The sequence below is a fragment of the Orycteropus afer genome, unplaced genomic scaffold (assembly GCF_000298275.1).
Source record: "Orycteropus afer afer isolate SDZICR_OR568_19922 unplaced genomic scaffold, OryAfe1.0 scaffold00003, whole genome shotgun sequence".
NCBI lineage: Eukaryota > Metazoa > Chordata > Mammalia > Tubulidentata > Orycteropodidae > Orycteropus > Orycteropus afer.
Window position 1 is genome coordinate 7548558 of NW_006921590.1, and position 23819 is coordinate 7572376.

The 23819-nt window shown below is 39.8% G+C and overlaps 2 protein-coding genes across 2 annotated transcripts in view; one reads left to right on the top strand and one right to left on the bottom strand.

The window, feature by feature from the left end:
- Window positions 1–3215: 3215 nt before the first annotated feature.
- On the bottom strand, window positions 3216–6471 carry OXSM (3-oxoacyl-ACP synthase, mitochondrial). The gene is made up of 2 exons (XM_007936326.2): window positions 5495–6471; window positions 3216–3618 (listed from the first exon to the last, which is right to left on the bottom strand). Exons 1-2 carry the CDS (start codon window positions 6469–6471, stop codon window positions 3216–3218), a joined length of 1380 nt encoding a protein of 459 aa, XP_007934517.1.
- Window positions 6472–16097: 9626 nt separating this feature from the next.
- The window catches only part of NGLY1 (N-glycanase 1), a 136373-nt gene continuing 128651 nt past the window's right edge, over window positions 16098–23819 (top strand). Inside the window, exon 1 of the mRNA XM_007936347.2 lies at window positions 16098–16270. Within this exon, the coding sequence (XP_007934538.1) occupies window positions 16140–16270 (131 nt within the window). The 5' untranslated portion in view covers window positions 16098–16139. The remainder of the gene's footprint in view (window positions 16271–23819) is intronic.

Here is a 23819-nt window from a genome sequence, read left to right on the forward strand (position 1 = left end):
GCTGCTGCCTCAGAGCAAGGATGTGAGCCAGCAGAGAAGCAACAATATGTGTGAACTACAAAATGGCTGTTTCAGTTCTACTCTCCAAATCTCCCACAAAAATCTCATTTAGGACCCACCTAATCAGAAAAGCACAATGAAAAGAATTATGGGAAATGTAGTTCAGCCTGGACAAACTGACACAACAGAAAGCCATCTCACCATTTCAAACCTTCAATGGTTTCCAAACCAAAAACCAAACCCCCACCCACTGAGTTGATGACCCCTCATAGCAACCTTATAGGACAGAATAGAACTATCCCATAGAGTTACCAAGGCTATAAAAGTTTAGGGAAGCTGACTGTCTCATCTGTTTCCCTGGTAGCGGTGGATTCCAACCACTAACCTTTTGGTTAGCAGCCAACTGACTTAAACACTGTGCCACTCTTAATTTCTTAGTATTTGTAAGGTTCTTACAACCTCCACCACATATTCTGGTTTTGTCTACTGCTCCCCCATCTCAAGCTATATGCATTTATAGTTTTAGTACAAGTGCATTCTCTAACTTTCAGACCTTCCCACATTCTATTGCCCCCTGGTGAAACACTTTACCCTTCTTCCCTTCCTTCCCCCTTACTCTGAGATCTTTTTACTCTTATGGCCTCAGCTTCCTTCAGGAAGTCTTCCTTAACACCGTTAAAACTTGGTGACAAGAATAAAATCAGGTTCATAGTTGGCACCCAGAAAATTTCAGTTAAACAATGAATGTGTGCCAATGAGTATTAAAGCTGGTTATAGTTATAAAGGAACTCTCGTGGCACAGTGCCTAAGGCATTTGACTGCTAACCAGGTTAGTGGTTCAAACCCACCAGCTGCTCCATGGAAGGAAGATGGGCAATCTACTTCCATAAAGATTTACTGCCTTGGAAACCCAATGGGGGTCACTCTGACTCAGAATCGACTGGATGGCAATGAGTTTTGTTTTTCGGTTTGATAGATAGTTTTTTGAGGGAGCACTGGTGGTGCAGTGGTTAAGCGCTCAGCTGCTAACTGAAAGGTCACCTGCTCCATAGCAGAAAGATGCAGCATTCTGCTTCCGTAAAGATTTACAACTTTGGAAACTCTATGGGGAAGTGCTACTGTCCTTACAGGGTTGCTGTCACTTGATAGCAGTGGGTCTTTTTTATATTTATATAAAATGAGCCCTGGCAGTACAATAGTTATGTGCTTGGCTACAAACTGATTACAGCCTATGCAATCTTATGTGGTTGGTCTACTTTGTGCTATAGGGTCACTATGAGTCAGAATTTACTCAATGGCACACAGTAACCTAGTCCTGTGAAAACATAGCTAGAGTCTTAGTTACACAGGAAATAAAGTGCTATAATCAGATCAATGGATTGGCAATTGTTTTGGTTACCTAGTACCACTCTAAGAGAATTACCACAAATGGGATGAATTGAACAAACAAGAGTTTATTCTCTTACAGTTTGGAGGCTAGAAGTCCAAGTTCAAAGTGCCAGGCTCTAGGGGCTGGGTGAAAGCCCCTCAGCCTTGGCCTTCAGCTCTGCCTCCTGCTCCCAGCCCACTGAAGCTAGAGGCTTTTCTTCACTCAGACAGCTGCTGGCTGCTGAGGCTGACAAACCCAAGGTTGACAAGTAAAAAGGCACAGGCCCGATGTTACCAAACCATACGGCAGGCCATTAATGCAAATCCATTGAAAGTCCCAAGGTCGGCAGAGAACAGTAGGCTGCTGAACAACATGGCTACATGCAGGATTCAAGTGTGCCATAAGCTAGAGACCATTCCCCAAGGCTTCTCCTTATATACAGGAAGAAGACCACATCCCTAAGGCAGCCACTCAACCACTCACAGTAGATTTTACTATGGAGTTTTGTTTTTTTTTTGTCTCATCATGGAACATCCAGCTGCTCAGCCACTCAACCAGGCCCAACCAAATTGACACACAGACTTAATTACCACAGCAATATATGCATGCCTATTAAAATGTGGGGAACTCTTCTCACTTCTTCAGATGCACATCCTATTTATTCTCTTATTCACATTATCACTTGATGTATTAACCCCCAATTCAAACTTTCTGTCTCAGTTTAAGTCCCCAGAAAGTAGAGTCTGACACAAGATGGTTTATTTGAGAGGTGATTCCTGGGAACAGGATTAAAAATCAGGGGACATAGAGAGGGAAGGAAAGCCGGTAAAGGGAATGTTATTGAGCTAGTTACTGCTATAGATAACTGAAGCTCCATCTCACCAGGGAACTTCTGGGGAACTGTCAAGTTGATTCTGATCCACAGACTCTAAAGGATATAGTAAAACTGCCCTGTAGGGTTTCCAAGGCTGTACAGAACCTTAAGTATCCCTCTGAAAGGAGGCGAGGCATTTATCCATCCACTCTCATCCATCACTAATGGTTAAGTACGACCTATAGAGAACTTGCCCACTTCCCCTTCAAACACTTGCAGCCTGCTGAGAATTAATGAGATCCTTTTACCTTAGAGAAAGCAGGTGGGAAAGTGGAGCCATCATTGGGAAGTGCCAGAAGCACACATAAAAACTTATCTGCCATTACTGCAGTATGGGTGAGCCAAGCAGACACGACTTGAGTCACCTACCATTTATGCTCTACTTTCCAAAATCATTTTTCCTTCGTGAATTACTAAGGACCCATCATAAATAAAAAAAGAGAGTAAGAAATGCTAAACCATTTTCATTTCTTTGTCTGGGAGCTCTGGTGGCTTAGTGCCTAAGGCATTTGACTGGTAACCAGAAGGGTGGCAGTTCCAATCTACCAGCCATTCCTCAGAAGAAAGACTGGGCAATCTACCTCCATAGAGAGACTGCCTGGGAACCTAAGGAGGGGTTGCTATGAGTCAGAAACAACTCAATGGCAGTGAATCTGGTTTCTTTTATTTGTATGTCTCAAAGAACAGGTGGCTTGTGAGTACAGGAAAATTCTATTAATTTATCAAAGAGTAGTATGAATAACATACTGCTGGATCATGGTATAGGTAGGTAAGTCTGCCTCCTCCCCACCATAAAGAATTATCTGGCCAAAAATCTCAATAGTGTCAAGGTTGAGGAACCCTGACACAGATAAGTATATCTGGGCATTGATATATATATATATGTATTTATATAAACACACATTATTTATTCATCTAAAATCTTTTATTGATAACATAAAAAAATAAATGATTAATTACAAAGGAGTTGTCCTACATGCCAGCAATACAAAGTGTTGCGTTAGTACCACCGAAACCAAAGGAATTGGTAAGTGCAATGCATCTTTTCTCAATTTTCCATTCCTGTGCCTTTAATGGAACATAATTGAGATCAAATTCTGGTTCTGTATAATTCAGGTTTAAAGTAGGTGGCAGTTTCCGGTAGTAACAAGCCAGTGCAGTAAAAGCTACCTCAACTGCCCCTGCAGCTCCCAGCAAGTGTCCAGTGGCCCCTTTAGTTGAAGAAACTGCAAGGGCATATGCGTGGTCTTTGAAAAGACGTTTGATAGCTTTGTTTTCAGCAGCATCTCCCAAAGGCGTGGAAGTAGCATGCGCATTGACATAGGATATCTCTTCAAGCTGTATGCTTGCATCTTTTACAGCAGCAGCCATGCATCTAATAAAAACAAGAGGAGAAATTGAATTCATCAGAACTAAGCTTAATTTTAACAGAGGATTCTTATCAGTGTAGCGTACCTTGTAGGTATACAAGTACACTGGATGAAAAGAATCTTCTGCTCTAGTAACAGAACCCCATTTTAGACTGCCATATGGCTTAGAATGCCTACTGCATGAGAATAAGAGTCACACCCAATACCCTGACCTGATTCATCATCATGAAATAAACACATGAGCATATGGATTTTATAAACGCTAATCAAACATATTTCCATTTATTTGAAAAGGGAATTTTCCTAAGGGAAAAAGCTATGTTGCCTCAAGCCTTGAATAACTTTCTTTCTAGGATATTTTTTTTTTTCCTTTAAGGAGGAAGGGGTGGTATATGATTTAAATGTGGGAAGCAATTTATAACTTTAATTCTTTTACATTTAAATGTAAAACTTGGAATATTTTCCAATAATCTTAAAGCTTTTACACTATTACTTCTGTGTTTCCAATAGCTTTTCAAAATTCCTTTTATTGATGGCCATGTTGTTGTTGTTGTTATGTGCCGTCGAGTCGGCCCCGACTCATAGCGACCCCTCCTTGGGTTTCCGAGGCAGTATCACTACGGAAGTAGGATTGCCCAACCTTCCTTCCGAGGAGTGGCTGGTGGGTTTGAACCGCCAGCCGTCTGGTTAGCAGGCAAGTGTCTTAGCCACTATGCTACCAGAGCTCCCATAAGAATTCTGAAATGAACAAGTACAAAGCCACACCAACACACACACACAAAATTCATAATCAAAAAATCTCTCTGAAAAAAACTTAAAAACCTTATGGCTATTAACACCTGATTTTTTAATACCTTATCTCCAAGCTGCATATATTTTCTAAGAGGTAGCTCAGGACATACTTTGAAATGTGCCCCTAACTTTCTTCAACTAGCTGGTTACTATGCTTGACATTTCTAACACCAGCAACTAGGCAAACTACTCACTAAAACCAAGTGTAATTCAGGTTTGGTAAACCACTGTAGGGTCGATTGACGGTTTCTGTAAATAGTTTAAGTAACACAGCCACGTCCATTTACTTATTATTGTCTTTGGCTGCTTTTGTGCTACAAAGACACTGTGGCCCACAAAGCCAAAAAGATTTACTATTTATCCATTTATATAAAAAATGTGCCAGCTTCTGGTTGATTTAACTAGTTAAAATATAATGTGACCTTAGAGAGTTAAATGGTCAGTTTGCTAAAATCTTATCATGGATTGTTTTGTTTTCAAGTGAACTCACTACTAATGTCTTTTACAATCATAGGAATCTATTTCTCAATATGGTCCTTCAAACAGCAGCCGCAGCAGCATCTATATGAGAAATGCAGAATCTCAGGCACTAACCTAGACCTAAAGAGTCATAAACTGCATTTTAACAAGATCTCTGTCTGGATGATGTGTATGCACATCAATGGTTGAGAAGCTTTGATTTAGTAAGAGCAAAACTCTATATTGAAATGGGAGGTAACAAGTAGGTTAAAAAGAAAAGGACTGACTTTACTGTCCAAGTCTGACGAAAATTCAAACACAAGGAGGTGGGAAGGAGCACCGTAATGGTTGTTAAGCACAACTGGATGAATGAAAAGTTGGCAAAGACACATGTGGCCTTCTTCACAACTTTACTGGCCTGACTAAAATCCAATTTTTGCAAGGATGTTCATGTTTTCAAATAGTCCAAACATGTTAAAGCAAAAATTTCAAATACACTTTGTTTAGTCTAAAATAGAAAAATGATATACTCTACACCAAGAAAGCCAGATAAAGCAACTTCTCCTAATTTGGACTTTAAAAGTCTAATTTGAAGTATTATTTTGAATGAAACAACCAAATAATCTTTACCTTAAGGCACCTTCTCCTTCAGGATCCGGGGCAGTTATGTGACCAGCATCACCTGAGAGTCCATAGCCCAAAATTTCTGCATAAATCCGAGCCCCTCTTTGAACAGCATGCTCTTGTTCCTCCAGCACGAGCACAGCTGCACCTTCTCCCATCACAAAACCATCTCTCTCTGGATGAAATGGTCGACATGCTAATTTAGGATCAGAGTTTGTGCTCAGAGCCCGGGCTCTGGAAAACCCAGCAAGAGATAAAAGGCTAATGCAAGAATCTGTACCTCCAGCCACCATCACATCAGCATCACCATGGGCTATAAATCTAAAAGAATCTCCCACAGCATGAGCTCCTGTGGTACAGGCTGTGGATACAGCATGATTGGGGCCCTTGAGTTTATACCGAATGCTCACCTGGCCTGCTGCCATATTAACGAGAATCTTAGGGACAAAGAATGGGCTGACTTTATTGTAGCCTTTTGTCTGAAAGATCAAAGCAGTTTCTGAAACAACTTCAAGAGGAATCATTCCCATGCCAATTGCAACACCAGCAGCCACTTGATCAGCTTCTGACTGAGGACTCCAGCCTGAATCTTTCAGGGCTAACTCTGCAGCACCAATGGCCATGATGGTGGGAGAAGACATGGACTTGATATCTGATTTGGACACAAAATTTAGTTCATTGAACTGGCCTTCATTACAACCTCTTGGCACATAAGCAGCAACACTGCAAGGTATGCTCTTATATTCTTCACCAACCAGTGAAACAATTCCACTCTCTCCTTGGATAAGACGACCCCATACCAGTTGAGTTCCAATACCAAGAGGAGTCACTAAGCCAATGCCTGTAATGACAACCCGCCTTCGCAAACTGGATGTTTGTATAGTTGAGAAAAATCTTTTACTTCTTTTTAACGGCTGGCATAATTTTGAATACAGAAGATGATGACTTGTAATTTTTAAGAAATTTTGCAAGTAGTATGACATGACTGAAATGCAGATGATCAGAAGCACATTCCTGTAACAGATCACAACACAGCCAGGAGCTACTCACTAGTGTTTACAATAGCCTAAGGGCCTCAGCAACAATATTTAAAGTGTTCTTTGGGTGCTTGTTTTGAAATGCTAATTAGCTCAGGGAAAATAAGGCAACATAATTTTAATTTATATTTCCTTATGAAACCACCTGCTTGGACTTAACTCCCGTTTTTGACTGTAAGTATCCTCAGACATTTGAAGATAACTGAATTGATGATTCATTCAATTCACCAAAAAGATTTATACAATGAAAAATAAAAAGGTATGCTTAAACTGATAATTGACTTCAGGAAGGATCCTTTCTCAAGGATTACTACTGTGACCTTATTCTTAATAGCATCTCTGGCTATTATCTCTGTTGTGTCACTGGCACACAAAATTCATTTCTGGGCCTAATCTCCGAGGTAGGGGTAAGTGGCCTTCCAAAAGTCCTCCAAGGACAAAAAACTGTAACGTGATCTTCGTAAAACAGGGGCTTATAACTGGCAGTGGAGTGGGGGTAGGGTGGGGACGGTTCCTTCACACCACCAACTGGGACATCTGTGGACTAAGGTTAGGGCCACGAAAGCCAGGGAGCAAGACTGAGAGGTGTGGCCATTTTCTGTACCGCCTCTCAAGTACCCCACTCACCCATCTACACACAAATCCTGCGTGCGGAGAAAAGGGCGGCGGAGGAAAAGAAGTTAGGCCTGGCTCCTCGAACTCCCTCCCGCGGTTTAACCAAGAACCGACTTGACCGAGGAGAGGTAAGGTGCGGAAGGAAAAAAGCAGCCGATACCTGCACTGGGCCTCTCACCAGGCGGCGCGGTATGACGCTAGCGTGCGTGCGCACGCACGCACATGCGCGCTCGCACGTTCGCGCCACGTCTGAGCCAGCCGCAGCCGGTTGTCCTGCCTTTGCTAAGGTCAGACTTGGGGCGGTGGCGCGTACTGGCGCCTCCTTAGCAAATGCACCGCTCTGAAAATCTCAGTGACTCGGATAACCGAGGGAGTGGAAATTAATGCAATAACGGCATTTTCGCCCATCAAAAGGGGATTTTGTTGCCCAAATTTTCCATGTTGTAGAAGAGGTACCCACATACTGTCCTGGAATCCTAGGAAGTTATTGAATTAAGAATTAAGGAAATTATTGTAGCCTCAAGAATGTACTCCTAAAATTACTTATAACAGTGAATAACGTAAATGCATCTGCAAATTGTGTCTTTTGTGTGCAGCCATTAAAAGTAATTTTATAATATTAATGTGGGACGATGTTAAGATTAGATGATAGGAGACAAAAGATACAAAACTCCATTTTTGAAAATAGTTTAAAAAAGTTTGGAGGAAGGTACAATAATTGTGCTAAGAATTTTTTCCCCTTATTTTTGCTTAGCTTATCTACTATATATATTTTTTATAATAAACATGTAATGATTTTATAGTAACAAAATTTTTAATTTTAAAATAATTGTTTGCTTGATAAAAGCCAGAGTTCCAACTACTACACCTAATATCTGACGAGAATAGAAGAAAATGAAGATGCTTATTTCTAAGTGTCTTAAAAATTGAATAGCTTTATTTGCTCAGAGCTGTCTGTGAATCTATAAAAGGAGAATGTAACAAGAAAATTAAAAAAAAATAAAGCAGTAAGCAAATGCTATTTATGGACCATCAGTTGCACACATACCATCCCAGGTGTGGGTTTTGTTTTGTGTATTTTTTCTTGTTTAGGTAAAGGACTGACCACAAAATGTGCATATGAACCTCCTGCACATAGTTACGTTTCTTTCTGGGCAATGCCTTTGAAGCACTTGCTTCAGAATAAACTCCACTTTTTTTTCCAACTCTAGAGAATAATTTGGGCCGACCTTAGATTTTCTGTGTTAGTCTTGGATTAAAATGAGTTGAGTACCTACTGTGTCCAAAGTAGTTAGGGAAAACCCAGCTTCACCTTGGGTACTCTTGATCCAGATTATACTCAATCACTTCTTGTTAGGTGCTGTTAAGATGGTTTCAACTCATAGTGACCCTATGTACAACAGAATAAAACACTGCCTGGTGCCACATAATCCTCACAATTTTTGTTATGTTTGAGCTCACTGTTGCAGCCACTGTGTTAATCCATCTCATTGAGAGTCTTCCTCTTTTTCACTGTCTTTCTACTTGACCAAGCATGGTGTCTTTCTCTAGGAACTAGTCCCTCTTTATAACATGTCCAGAGTATGTGAGATGAAGTCTCACCGTCCCCACTTCCAAAGAACAATCTGCCTGTACTTCTTCCAAGACAGATTTGTTCCTTCTGGCAAGCCATGGTATATTCAATATTCTTTGCCAACACCATAATTCAAAGGCATCATTTCTTCAGTCTTCTTTATGCATTGTCTAGGTTTTATATGCTTATAAAGTGATTAAAATACTATAGTTTGGATCAGACACAACTCAGTCCTCAAAGTGACATCTTCGCTCTTAAACACTTTAAAGAGGTCTTTTCCAGTAGATCTGCTCAATGCAATACATCATTTGATTTCTTGACTGCTGCTTTCATGAGCATTGATTGTGGGTCCAAGAGAAATGAAATCCTTGAAAACTATCTTTTCTCCATTTATTGAGATGTGCTTTTTGGTCCAATTGGGAGGACTTTTGTATTCTTTTATGTTGAGGTGTAATCCACAGAAAAGGATAGATCTTTGATAGTTTTTGATCTTCATCAGTAAATGCTTCAAGTCCTTTTCACTTTCAGCAAGCAAGTTTCTCTCATCTGCATATGGGGGTGTCCATATGCAGTCTTCCTTCAATCCTGATGCTGCATTCTTCTTCATATAGTTCAGTTTAACAGATTATTTACAGATTGAATAAGTATAGTGAAAGGATACAACTCTGGCATACACCATCCTGATTTTAAACCATGCAGTATCCTCGTGTTCTGTTTGAACGAGTGCCTCTTGGTCTATGTACAGGTTTCACGTGAGCACAATTAAATGTTCTAGAATTCCCATTCTGTGTGATGTTATCCATGATTTGTTATGATCCACACAGTTGAATGCCTTTGCATAGTCAATAAGACACAGGCAACCATACTATGGTATTCTCTGCTTTTAGCCAAGATCCATCTCACATCTGCAATGAAATACCTCATTGCATGTCCTCTTTTAAATCATGCTTAAATTTCTAATAGTTGATGTACTTCTGCAACTGTTTAATTATCTTTAGCAAACAATAACTTATACAGGATATTAATGATACTGCTCAATACATTTCTGCATTCTGTTGGATTACCTTTGTTTGCATTGAGCACAAATGAGGCTTTCTCCCAGTTGGATGGCCAGGTAGCTATCTTCCAAATTTCTTGGCATAGACGAGTGAGCAATTCCAGCACTACATCAGTTTGCTGAAACATCTCAATTGGTATTCCATCAATTCCTGGAGCCCTGCTTTGGCAATTGCTTTCAGTGAAGCTTGGACTTCTTTCTTCAATATTATTCATTCTTGATCATATGCTACCTCCTGAAATTGTTGAACATTGACTGATTCTTTTTGGTACAGTGACTCTGTTTATTCCTTCCATCTTCTTTTGATGCTTCCAGCCTCATTCAAAGTTTTGCCCATTGAATCCTTCAGTATTGCAACTTGAGGGCTGAATCTTTTTTTCTGGTCTTTTAGCTTGAGAAATGCTGAGCATGTTCTTACCCTTTAAATTTCCAACTCCAGGTCTTTGCACATTTCATTATAATACTTTGTCTTGTCGAGCTGCCCTTTAAAATCTTATGTTCAGGTCTTTTACTTTTTTTCCATTGCTTTATTTACTCTACGTTCAAGAGCAAGTTTCAGAGTTTCTTCTGACATCCATTTTGTTTTTTGTCTTTCCTGTCTTTATAATGACTTTTTGTTTTCTTAATGCATGATATCATGATATCATTCTACAAGTCATCTGGTCTTCAGTCATTAGTGTTAAATGAGTCAAATCTGTTTCTGAAATAGTCTCTAAATTCAGTTGGGATATACTCAAATTTGTACTTTGACTCTTGTGGCCTTGGTTGGTTTGTTTTGTTTTTTAATTGTGATTTGGGTGGAAGTTTACAGAACAAATTGATTTTCCATTTAACAATCTATACAGATTGTGTTTTGTGACATTTAACATGTATTGCAGTCCCTACACTGTAAAAACAGTCTTCCCACTTTCTTCCATTTTAATTTTCTTCAGCTTCAATTGAACTTGCATGTGAGTAATTGATGATCTGATCCACAGTCGGCCCCTGACTTAGTTCTGATTGATGATATTGAGCTTCTCCATCATCTCTTTGCACAGATGTACTCTATTTGAATCCTGTATATTTTATCTAATGAGGTCTACAAATATAATTGCCATTTATGTTGTTGAAAAATATATTTCCAATGAATAAGTCATTGGTCTTGCAGAGTTCTATCATGTGATCTCTAGTGTCATTTTTATCACCAAGAGCATATTTCTAAGGACTGATCATCCTTTGTTTCCAACTTTCACATTCCAATCACCAGTAATTATCAATGCATCTTGATTGCACGTTTGATCAGTTCAAACTGCAGAAGTTGGTAAAAATCTTCCATTTCTTTCTTTGGCATTAGTCGTTGGTGCATAAATTTGAATAATCATCGTATTAACTGGTCATTCTTGTAGGCATATGGATATCATCCTATCATTTGATATCATGATATGTAAGGATAGATCTTGAAATGTTCTTTTTAATGATAAATGTGATGCTATTCCTCTTTGATTTGTCATTCTTGGTATTGTAGACTATATGATTGTCTAATTCAGAGTGGCCAGTACAAGTCCATTTCAGCTTACTTATGCCTAGGATATTGATCTTTATGTATTCCATTTCATTTCAGATAATTTCCAATTTTCATAAATCCATATTTTATACATTCCACGTTCTGATTATTAATGGATGTTTGCAGTTGCTCTCATTTTGAGTCATGCCACATCAGCATATGAAGGTCCTCAAATCTTGACTCCATCCATGTCATGATGGTCAACTCTACTTTGAGGAGGCAGCTTTTCCTCAGTCATATTCTAAGTACCTTCCAGCCTGAGTATTTCATCTTCCAGAAGATGAACACTTTATCAGACAGTGTTGCACTGCTATTCATAAGGTTTTCACCAGCCAATTTTTTTTTTTTTTTTAAAGTAGATTGCCAGGTCTTTTTTCCTAGTTTGGCTTAGTCTGGAAGCTCTGCTAAATCCTGTCCACCATGATAGAATCCTGTCTATCATGACTCTGCTGGTATTGGAAATACTGGTGGCGTAGGTTCTAGCATCAGAACACCCAAGATACCACAGTAGGATAAACAGATGAGTGGTAGAAGAATGAACTTTTAGTGGACCTATTCAATGGCAAAAGAGTTCCTTTAAAAGGAATTAAGACAAACACATATGGTTATAATTAAAACCTGATGTGTAAACATATCCAAATTTGCTCTCTGCTTTTCTTTGCTGAACAAGATTCTAAGATAGTGAAAAGACCTGTTATCTATTCTTTGTCTAATGCTTAACTCATATGAAGCATATATTTTTAATGTATGCTGAATGTTTCATTTTTCTTTTGTAGCATCCCCAAATCACCTTGGACAAGAAGAGACAAATCAATTAACTTAAAAAAAGGTACAAAGAACTAAAAAGTCATGTCATTTTATTTCTTCTCTTTTCCTTTAATTTAAAATAACTAACTAACTAACTCACTACTGTGGAGTCGATTCGACATAGCGACCCCTCCTTGGGTTTCCAAGACAGTATCTCTATGGAAGTAGATTGCCCATAGGGTGGTAAATTTTATGATTTTTCTATATAGTTTCATATGTGATTTAGTAACATACTTTGCTATAATATCACAGTGTTTTCTTGCACCAAAATCTTCAAAAAGGCTCCACTTATCGTAGCATCTTTCCTCTTCAGACTTGCTAGGTTTATCTTAAATGCCTTGTAATCTGATTTAAGACTATCTTTCCATACATATTTCCAAGTTTCTATTAAATTAGCTTTCCACCCAGCAAACTGATTTTACTATCTGTTGATTTCTATAGCTTTTCTTTTCTCATGTCTCTATCTTTGATTGCACTTTCTGGTGGCGTCGTGCCTAAGGCACTTGACTGCTAACCAGAAGGCTGGCAATTCAAACCCACCAGCCACTCCTCGGAAGGAAGGTTACGCAATTTACTTCCGTTGTGATACTGCCTCGGAAACCCAAGGAGGGGTCGCTATGAGTCTGGTCCAACTCGGCGGCACATAACAACAACAACAAAATATCAAGTAATTTAAAATAAACATCAGTTTGCAGAATAGTCTTTGATAAGGTTATTTCTATGATTTTATGGACTGCATTATTATCACAATCTTATTTCTATTGTATTGGTTTTTACGCTGTTGCTTCATGTTCCCCAAAACCAGTATTTCTGTCAAGGGCAAAGCTGAGCTGATAGCATTCTAGGCTCCTCCCTCCCTTGATTCAATTCCAGAGCACCTCCACTTTGGTGTTTTGCATATAGTGGGATTCCTGAGATTTTGTTTGAAAAGTTTTCTGTGATTTAAAAAATAAATATTGATTCTAACCCATAGTGACCTCCTTTGAGTTTCCAAGATGGTAGATCTTTACAGAAGTAGATTGCCCCATCTTCCTTCCGCAGAGTGGCTGGTGGGTTTGAACCACCAACCTTCTGGTTAGCAGTCCAATGCCGCAGGCACCATGCCACCAGAGTTCCTTATAACATTCTTATAAGGATAAATAAATGTGTTAATGGAAAAAAGAAACCCAAATTAAGGGTAATATAGTTTGTGATAGAGACATCTATAACCCCAACCCTCTTATCCCGTTGCGTCAATCTTGCAGAGTTGTGAGAAGTGCCACGTCTGGTTACAGACTACATTTCCCAGTGCCCCCTTTTATCTAGATAGGGGCTCTTTCTTGTTAATCCAATGGGAAAGAAAACGCTTTATGTCATTTCTGGGCCTATGTGTTTAAGACATAGATGTGCCTTCTTTTTCCTCAATTACTAGCTAAATGCAGAAGACTATGGCTTTATGGCAGAAGTTGACAATCTACAGCGTGCTGTCTAACCCTAGCGGGCTGCCTATTTTTGTAAATAGTTTCATTGGACCACAGCCAGTTCTATTCATGTTAAGTCTTGTCTGTCACCAGTGGTATCACTAGAGTTGGTGTCATTCACCTCATGGATCTCCTCCCATACCAGACTATATAGAATCTTCAGTAATGTTTTTTATACTAATGTTGCTCGTAAATTGTAATTCCCATATATCACTGAATGTAATGGTAATAGTAGTGACATAAACAACTAGCAAAATTAAACTTAACCTTTAAATTACATTATCATATGCACAGCCTGATGTATTTACATCGTTTCATGTAGTTAAAGTGCAAATTTGGTAAGAAAACAATAGACTTTGAAGTAGAAGCATTTAAGAACTAAATCAAAATTATGTTCATTTTAAGGACTATAAAAACACTGGCACCAACACAAACAACACTATGTACTTGTAGCATGCAGACAAAATCGCATGATTTGAAGGATCATCCATAATTGGGTAATAATGACAGCTCTGATCAGAGTACATTAAAAGGTTCAAAAAGTAAATTACATAGAGTTTTAGCCTGGGTTTACAAAAAAATGATGTTGTTTTTATAATAACAAGGATATTTTTACTAAGAATAATAAATTTCTGTTTAAACAGTACTCAAAAATTTTATTGACAGTCATTTTTTTGTTGTCACTCCCACTGACAGTATCACCAGATGAAGTCCACATCCCCTGTACCCCCTAGCTATGCTAGTCTATTGCCCTATAACTGCAGAGGCAGAATTAAATAATTGCCACAGAGACCATATGGCTCACAAAGTCTAAAACATTTACTATCTAGTCCTTTACAGAAAACATTTGTTCACATCTAGTCCAAGGGATGCTCTGGTAGCATAGTGGCTACGACACTTGCCTGCTAACCAGACGACTGGCGGTTCAAACCCACCAGCCATTCCTCGGAAGCAAGGTTGGGCAATCCTGCTTCCGTAGTGATAACTGCCTCGGAAACCCAAGGGAGGACGCTATGAGTCAGATTTGACTCAACGGCACATAACAACACAACAACAACAGTCCAAGAGATGGAAGGAGGGTGGGTCTCTGAATATGGGGGAACACTGCCCACTGATAAATGATATCTGCATTCAAATATCATATGAGTAAGATATTTCTCTTAAGTCATTGAAATTTTTAGTTTCAGCAGCTAATCTGTTAAATACACTATTCTTGAAAGCTGGTTCAAAAACATATTTAAAACTTGTCACGTGTATCTGGCAGATGAATGGTAACTGAAGCATATAGTCTAGCTCAAGGTCTTCTTCAAAGATGGTGGAAGAAACGTTCAAATCTTAAAAGCAAACACCATAAAGCATCAAGAAATTTAAAGAGGCTATTTAGGTAAAATATTTTAAAGACAAAAGGTCAGGAAAAATCTTTTTTGAAGTATGGAAAGAAATTTCTGCAATGAATGAAGCCATTTTTAATAATGATAGATACACTGTTTTTTGTGTGTGTGTGTGTGATTTGGGTGAAAGTTTACAGAGCAAATTCACTTTCCATACAGCAGTTCACTGATAGATGTTCTCTTAATGGCATATCAGGCAGATGCTGGATTAAAGAGGTTAAACATAATCTACTAGGGCTAAAGAGCACGTGATCTATCTGTGAAACGAAAGTCCCCAAACAATATTTACCCTTATTACATAGGATGTAATTTTATTCTCCTCCTTCCCCACCCCCATCCTGTTCTGTTTTGTTGTTATTGTGTGTGCCTCTTACGCTAGTTACCACACAGTAAATTGAATGCACAACTTACTAATGGGTTGCAATATGTAGTTTGAACAAACATTTCCTTAGAGCGTTATGATACTATTTGATGAGTGTTTTATGTAATAAAGTTTCACTCACTCACCTAATTCTAAAAAGGAACCAATATATTGGAAAACAGGAGCTCTGGTAGCATAGTGCCTAAGGCACTTGACTGCTCACCAGAAGGCTGGCAGTTCAAACCCACCTCGGAAGGAAGTTTGGGTTGGGCAATCCTACTTCCGTAGTGATACTGCCTCGGAAACCCAAGGAGGGGTAGCTATGAATCGGGGCCGACTCGATGGCAAACAACAACATATTGGAAAACACAGCAGTGTATGGCCATGAATTTGTTTTTCAACGTTTGTTGCTCCTTCCTTCTGGGGCCTTTCCTCCATATCTATCTGGGAGGGCCTGACAATCTGCTACCAAGAGGCTGTAAGATTTATTTGGGCAAGGCAGAGTGGAGATGTATGGGGTTCTCCCACTCTCGTTTGAGGCCGGTCCTGAGGCTCCCAGAAACTGCGATTTCTTGGAAAGACGGGCCAACAATTGGTCGCCCCTGTCCCTCAGGGTTCGTAGTCCCACTTCGTCCCTCCTGACCGCGGCACTCTCCACAAACGACAAGGATCCTGTCTCCCCAACCCTAACCCGCCCCTCCCCCACCCCGCCCCGTGCGGCTGGCTGCAGCAGCCGCCGCCCGCGGAGGCGCCTGCTCAGTGCGGGACGCGGAGCGGAGGGGCGGCGACGGCCGCGGGTGCTCAAGCATGGCGGCGGCGGCGCTGGGCAGCTCCTCGGGCTCCTCGTCCCAGGCCGTGGCCGAGCTCTGTGAGAACACCCCAGAGACCTTTCTGGAGGCCTCCAAGCTGCTGCTCACCTACGCAGACAATATCCTCAGGTGCGGGGCTGCGAGACTGGAAGGGAGAGCTGGGGCGGGCGGGAGGGGCGCGGCACCTGCTCAGCCTGAGTCTGGGGGCATCCGGCACAGCTTCAGAGGGCAGCGAGGCCCAGAGGGACCTGGGCCTGGGCGTCGCGCTGCGTGGGAACCCACAGGCCTCACCCCGCCCGAGAGGAGGAAGTTTCTTTGCACTTGTGACTTGGCAACTGATCCGGGTGCGCCGGGGTGAATTGGAGGTTCGGGGTTTGGGGCAAGGCGGCGGGGAGATGAGAAGACCGTCCCCAGACACTTCCTTGTCACCTGGTGGTTTTAACTCTAAAGACGTGGACGGTAACTGCGTTTCAAACCCACTACGTGAATTTTACCGACAAGCTAGGCTTAAATAGACACCTGCTTAACAGAAGTTAGTCATTGACAATCTCTTGTTTTCTTCTCAACGTTTTTAAGTGTCTAAAAGCATACTACTACTAAAGTGCTGGGTTTGTGTGCGTGTGTATGTGTCTTGTGATTTTTTTCCTGACCATTGTTATTGGTTGAAACATTATTAATCATATTATTATAAAGTTACAATAATCACATTGAGAATTTATCACATTAATATATTGATTCTGCTTTTCAATATGACTCCCTAAATAAGTAAGAATTAGTGAAGGTAGTCACCTTGCATAAGAGTAATCTGTTTGGTTCTTCTGTGAGCAGAAGTACATTTCCAGAGCTGAGGTTTTAGGAATTGGGAGGCAGGGTTGTAATTCATTTTGATTATTCATTTTGAATAATTACCTACCTGAACTCTTTAGATCAAATGATGTGATATCTTAAGGAGAGATGGTCTGGGGGTGGGGGAAGGGAACTAAGGTTAAAGGAGCTTCAAATACCAGGTGCTTTGGTATGTTATTATCTCATTTATCAGGTCACCATGAAAGTATCTATGTGCTCTGTCCCCCTCAGCCCCTGGTGCTTAGAAGTCCCTTGTCCTTCTTAGTGGACCGCATCTTGGTATGAAGTCTAAAAAGGACTTCCTCTTTGTTTTAAAGTTAAACATTTTCTGTGACCCAGTTTTAGAGACATTAGTTACAAGTGTGGAGACCTGGTGGTGCAGTGGTTAAGGCATTTGGCTGCTAACCAAGAAGGTTGGGGGTTCAACCCACCAGCCACTCAGCAGGAGAAAGATTAGGCGTTCTGTTTCAGTAAAGATGTACAGTCCTGGAAACCCTTTGAGGTAGTTCTATTCTATACTGTAGGGTCACGATGAGTCAGAATCAACTCAGTGGTAGTGGTGGGAGTTACAGGTGCAGTGTATTATCTACGGCAGTAATAATAATAATGCTTGTAAAGGTATATTGAAGAGAAAATATGTCGAGCCCTTATTATGTCTATACAATTGTGTACTGCATCATAGTTGTGTTACAGCTACATAGTTGTGACAATTCTTCCTCTGTGACATCTTCTTAACTCACTCTTTATACCCTGAGTGGTTTTACACGTCCTCAGAGGGCAAGTATGCCAGCGGACTCTACATAAATGAACTGGAGAGGCTAGATTCTTCAGAGCTTATCAGCTGAAAAGCCACCAAACTATTTAAACCACACAATTCAAAAAAGGGTGGGTGATCTTGTAAAGAGGACTAACTTGCTTTCAGTTCTGTGAAACCAGAAATTCTGAGATCAAGGTACTTTGAGGAAGGAAACTCTTTGCATGCAAATAATGACTTTTGGCATCATAATCATCATTATGAATGTTTATCAAACTCCTGCAAGAGACTTGGCATGCTGTCAGTTTATGTTGCAGTCTTTAGTATGGCTTGCTTTCTTAAAGACTTTTTTTTTTTTTTTAAATGTAAAAAGAGAATTAACCAAAAAAAAAAAAAAGGAATTAGGCATCTGGAACTCATATAAATGGAGATGGTATGGAGAAAAACAACCGTCCTTTTTAGTTAGGTAATAGTACCCCTGCCATCGTATTCTTAGAATTTGAACTCCTTCAGGCCTCAAGAGGAAACACTACCTTTTCTTTCCTATACAAGTCCAGTGTCTTGCTAACCTCTAAACAGAAAACTTGAGGTTCTTTTTTTTTTTTTGGTCCCCAACCAAGCAGCAAAATATATCTGCTATAACAAATTATTTGAGAATGGAGAAAACCAAGTTTTTCTGTTAATTTTGCTATTTTGGGAAATCCATTAGTGTTAAAGGGAAGGAACTGTGTTTTTTGATCTTGGTAGTTCTCACTGTTCAAGGCAGAGCAAGAACTGAAATGAGAATTTCGTTAGTTTTTTTTTCCCCAAAAACAACTTGACACTATACATACTGTATTTCAAGTGAAAATACTGCTTTTGATTGAGTTTTTAAAATGTCTGCCCCAAATGACATTTATCCTATTCCCCAAGTACAAACCCTCTGTGATCAAGTTGATTCTAACTCATAATGACCCTATAGAACAGATTAGAACTTCCCAGTAGGGTTTTCAAGGCTATAAATCTTTATGGAAGCAGGCAGTAGCATCTTTCTCCTGTGGAGTGCGGGCTGGTGAGTTCGAACCACTGACCTTTTGGTTAATAGCAGAGTGCTTAATCACTGTGCAACAAGGGTTCTTGTTCCCCAAATACTAATCATAAATCTAATGAAATTACAGAATAAAATATGTGCTAATTTGAATTCTCAGATAACATGGATTTGGATCTTTTACCTCTTTTTGGTCAGTGATTTACAGAGATGAGTTGTTCTCCATTATCTGCTCCCATAAAAGCTTGTGTTTCACTTATCATTTCACATGGTTTCCTTCAGTAATTTTGTCCAGGCATTCTTTAAACAATATATTAGATTTTTCACTAATTCCCTTTGCAAACTACCCATAATTGTACTAGATATGATTAGGAAATAGAACTTTTTTCCTTCAAAGAAGATACATCAATTTGAAAGAAAGGCACAGGCAACCAGAGGATAAAATCTTATGAACAATTCCAAGACAGTATTTGAGCACTTAATATATTTATGTGAGAAGATAGCAGTGGGACCTGGCATGGGGCAGGTTTGATGAGGTGGGACCAGCTGATGGAGCAGTGGAGACCTTGTATTTGACACAATAGATAAGAGAAAGCAATTGTATTTACTAGAGTCCAAAGAAGCATAATGAAAGACTTTGAGGTAGAATTATAATGTGACACAAAGCCTAGATTTCAGTTATTAAACTACTGCAGTTACCTAAACATAAATGCAGATGGAATGGAGAAGGAACTATGTTGCAGGCAGGGATTGACAAGAATCCCTGACTGAGTGGGAGCAGCAGCAGAAGTGCTGGGGAGAGTAAGAACAATAAAAAATGATGTCAGGTTTCTAGCCTAGGTTATAGTTGACACCTGGAAAAATTGAGAGAGTGTAGTTAATATGGGGTTTTTAAGTTTGTTGGCAGATTGTGTGGTGTAAAGAATATAAGCTTTGTAATCAGACCAAGGGAAAAAAAAAAAACCTCACTGCCATCAAGTCGATTCGACTCATCGTGACCCCTCCTTGGATTTCTGAGGCAGTGTCTCTATGGAAGTAGATTGCCCAATCTTCCTTCCAAGGAGTGGATGGTGGGTTTTAGCGATCAGCCATCTGGTTAGCGGTCAGTTAGTGGTGGCACTATGCCACCAGAGCTCCAGTCAGTTTAAATCCCAGTCAGCAATTTCCAAAAATACGATTATAAGCAGTTCATGTGTACTCCTCGGGCTTTTGATTTTCTTTACTTGTGAAAAAGGAGGGAAAATATCCTATAAAAATAGTAGGATTGTTAGAAAATATAGAAAAAAATAAAGGACTTGCCATTTAATAAATCCTGCTGATACTGTTATCCAATTTTTTATGTTAAACTAGATTAAACCGAAAACCATGCTCAGTGCCATCAAATCTATTCCGACTGATAGCAACCATGTGGGACAGAACAGAACTGACCCATAGGTTTTCCAAGGCTATGATTTTTACAGAAGCAGACTGCCACATCTTTCTCCTGTGGAGCAGCTGATCAGTTTGGACCACTGACCTTTCAGTTAGAAGCTAAGCATTTGACCACTGCACTACCAGGGCTCTTAAGCTACATTATATGTACAGATTTATTGAAGGAGATCAATGTGTTTGAAAAATTTAAGTATATCAGAGTAACCAGGTAAACTTGCAATCAATATATTTAATTCTCACTATTTCTGAAACTGTTGTTAGGTGCCATCGAGTCATCTCTGACTCATAGCGATCCTGTGTACAGCAGAACGAAACACTGCTCGGTCCTGTGCCATCCTCACGATCCTTGCCCATCGTTGTAGCCACTGTGTCAGTCCATCTTGTTGAGGGCCTTCCCCTTTGTTGTTGACCCTCCAGTTTAGTTTTTTCTGAAACTAGGATATATTTTTTTTTGTGTACGTGTGATTTGGGTGAAGATTTACAGAGCAAATTCACTTTCCATACAGCAGTTCACGTACACTTTGTCTCATGACATTGACCACAATGAAACAGCTCCCCTCCCACTTCCTCCCCATAGTTACCTCTTCCCTGTGTCCATCCCTCCATGCCCTCCTACCCCCTGAGCTGTCTCCAGGTGCATAAGCAGCCCCACTTTCTCCCATGATTGTTCTCTCCAAGGAGTGTATCTACCTGAGGTAAATGTTCAACTCATATGCCTGTCTTTTGCTTGGTATGGGTTCAATTCCAGATCTGACGGGCAGCTAAGAGCCATAGTCTCAGTGGTTCCACCAGGCTCTATCAGACCAGCAAACCTGTTCCCCCCCCTTTTTTTTCTCCAAATGATTTTGAGTTTTGTCCACATTGTTCTCCCTCTCTATCCAGGATCTCCTACATAGATCCCCTTCCAAGTGGTTAACATTGGTAGCCAGGTACCATCTAGTTCTTCTGGTCTCATAGTTGTATAAGCTGCAGATCAGATGGTATACTAGTCGCTAGGACTGATTGTATCCATGAATTTTTGGTTTTCTTCATTCTTCTTTGCTCTGGACAAGGAGAGACCCATCGTTGCATCTAGATGGCAGCTTGTAGGCTTTTAAGATCCCAGTCACTACTCACCAAAGTAGGAGGTGGAACAATGTTTTGTGTAGTATGTTATGCCAATTGAGCTTGATGTCCCCTGCGACTATGGTCTCAAGCCCTCAGGTTCAACTACTCGGTCCCTCAGGGTATCTGTCAGTGGTCAAGCAGTGACTAAAACCTTGCCCCTTGTCAGCTCTACTGTACACCTGGGAATTCAGATCATATACATAAACTTACAGGACCGTTGTCTGCCAACCCTATACATGTTCTTGGGTACACTCCCTGCTTCATAGACATATCTATTAGTTAATCCTGTCCACCCATCTGTCCACCCATATACCCATGTTTGCCTTCACTGACAACACAGTACTATATGTGGAAAAGGGTTCATCTTTGTTGTCTGTACCTCCCATGTACCTCTCTATGTCTTTCTCTTCCTCAATGGCACTATATTGATTACTCACATTTGGTACATTGCCCTTCTCTTCACTCAAATCAATACTTATCTCTATCTATCTAACAGTGTTCCCTCCCCTTCCCTCCCACCTGTGGTAACCAACAAAGAAAATTCCCTTCCATACATAAACCTTTCCTTGACTTTTACAATAACGGACTAATACAATATTTGTCCTTTTGTGATTGACTTATTTCACTCAGCATAATGTCCTCCAAGTTCATCCATGTTATGTGGTGTTTTTCAGATTCTACATTATTCTTTAGCGTTGCATAGTATTCCATTGTGTGTATGTACCATAGTTTGGTTATCCATTCCTCAGTTGATGGACACCTAGGTTGTTTTCTTCTGGCTATTGTAAATAGTGCTGTGATGAACATGGGTGTGCGTATGTCTGTACTTGTCATGGTTCTCACTTCTTTAGGGTATATATCTGAAACTAGGATATATTTTGAAACAGATACGTACATTTAAGTTTTCCTTTTTTCCAAGATGCTCTTGCTTCGGTTGGAGGCCTACAGTCAGCGTGTCTTAAAATGATAGAAATATGGTAGGTTATTACTTCTAAAGTGGAAATTGACTCTCTTCCACCATTCAAAACGAAGACTAATTTTCCATGAGTTAACCAATTTGTTAAGTAACTGTGGAGTAAGACAATTAGGGAAACACCAAAATATGTTCAAATGATGGTTTGAGTTAGAGACAAGAAATTTTGCTGCCTTTTCAAGACCCCAGTCATCCAACCTTATCATCCAACAACGAAAAAATCTCAAACAAAGGTACGAAATAATTAGTAACAAGCAATGTAAATATTCAGGTTGTGGAGATAGATAAAACACACTGTGGGTTTACAGTAAAAAAAAAAAAAAAAAAAAAGATTGAGGATAGTCTGCAAAGAGAAAGCTAGTGGAGGAAGAAGAGTAAACAAAAAAATAAAAACATTCCTGAAGGAAACTTTAGATACTGCAGGATGAGGGGAATAGTTTAAAGGTAGTGGCCACACTCAGATGATGCTGAAGTGCTAGAGATTAAGAATGTGTTTTTGTGGCACTTTTCCAAGGCCAGGAAGTGGGACCTGGTAGGGTTTGGGGGTTTGGGGTCTGATGGCCCTACAGCCATATTCCCTAATAGTTTTGAGCTTCAGGTAGATTTTTGCCATTAGTCTTTGTTCAAGACCATGGCAGGTCTGCTCAGGATAATGTTTACTAAGGGAAAAATAGAATTTGGGGAATTGGATATCACTGGACATTTCTGAAGGAGCTCTCTTAGAGTAGTGCCTATGGCATTTGACTGCTAACCAGAAGGTTGGTGGTTCAAGCCCACCAGCCTCTGCATGGAGGAAAGACTGGGCAGTCTACTTCCATAAAGATTTACCTCCTTGGAAACCCAAAAAGGGTTGCTGTGGGTCGGGATTGACTTGATGGCAGTAAGTTTGGTTTTTGGACATTTCTGGGCACTGTTTGCAATATGTTTTTAGTGAGAAAAACAGATAAATGATAGATGAAGGTGAGATATTAAAAAAGACAGAAAATTGATCTCTAGAAACTAAAGAGTAAAATATAAACTATACAAAGCCTATGCCAGAGAAGCGATATCAAAAGTTACGTGAAAACAACATGTTTCAAATAAACAAGCTTTATTAGAACAACTGATAAAAGTTTTGGGGCTCCCTGGTACAAATGGTTAATGCTCTCTGCTGCTAACTAAAAGGTTGGAGAATCCAGTCTACCCAGAGGCACTTCAGAAACAAGGCCTGGTGATCTACATCCAAAAACTCAACCACAGAAAACAGTTCTACTCTGACAACTGGTAACTGTAAATTTTATTATTAGAATTTTTAAACACTGATGTAATGGAAGAAAGGTAATATTGAAGAAACAAAGGTGAATAATACAAAAATTGAGAAATTAAGTCCAGTGATGGCTCTGATTATGTAGAGATTTGGAAATGATTAGTGAAAAATAGATTAAAATAACTCAAGCACTTTTGCACCAGTAAGATTTATTTATCATCCTAGTGTTACTGACATGTTTATCACCCTATGGAATGTGTTGAATAAAAAAAAAAAATTAATTTATCTATAACT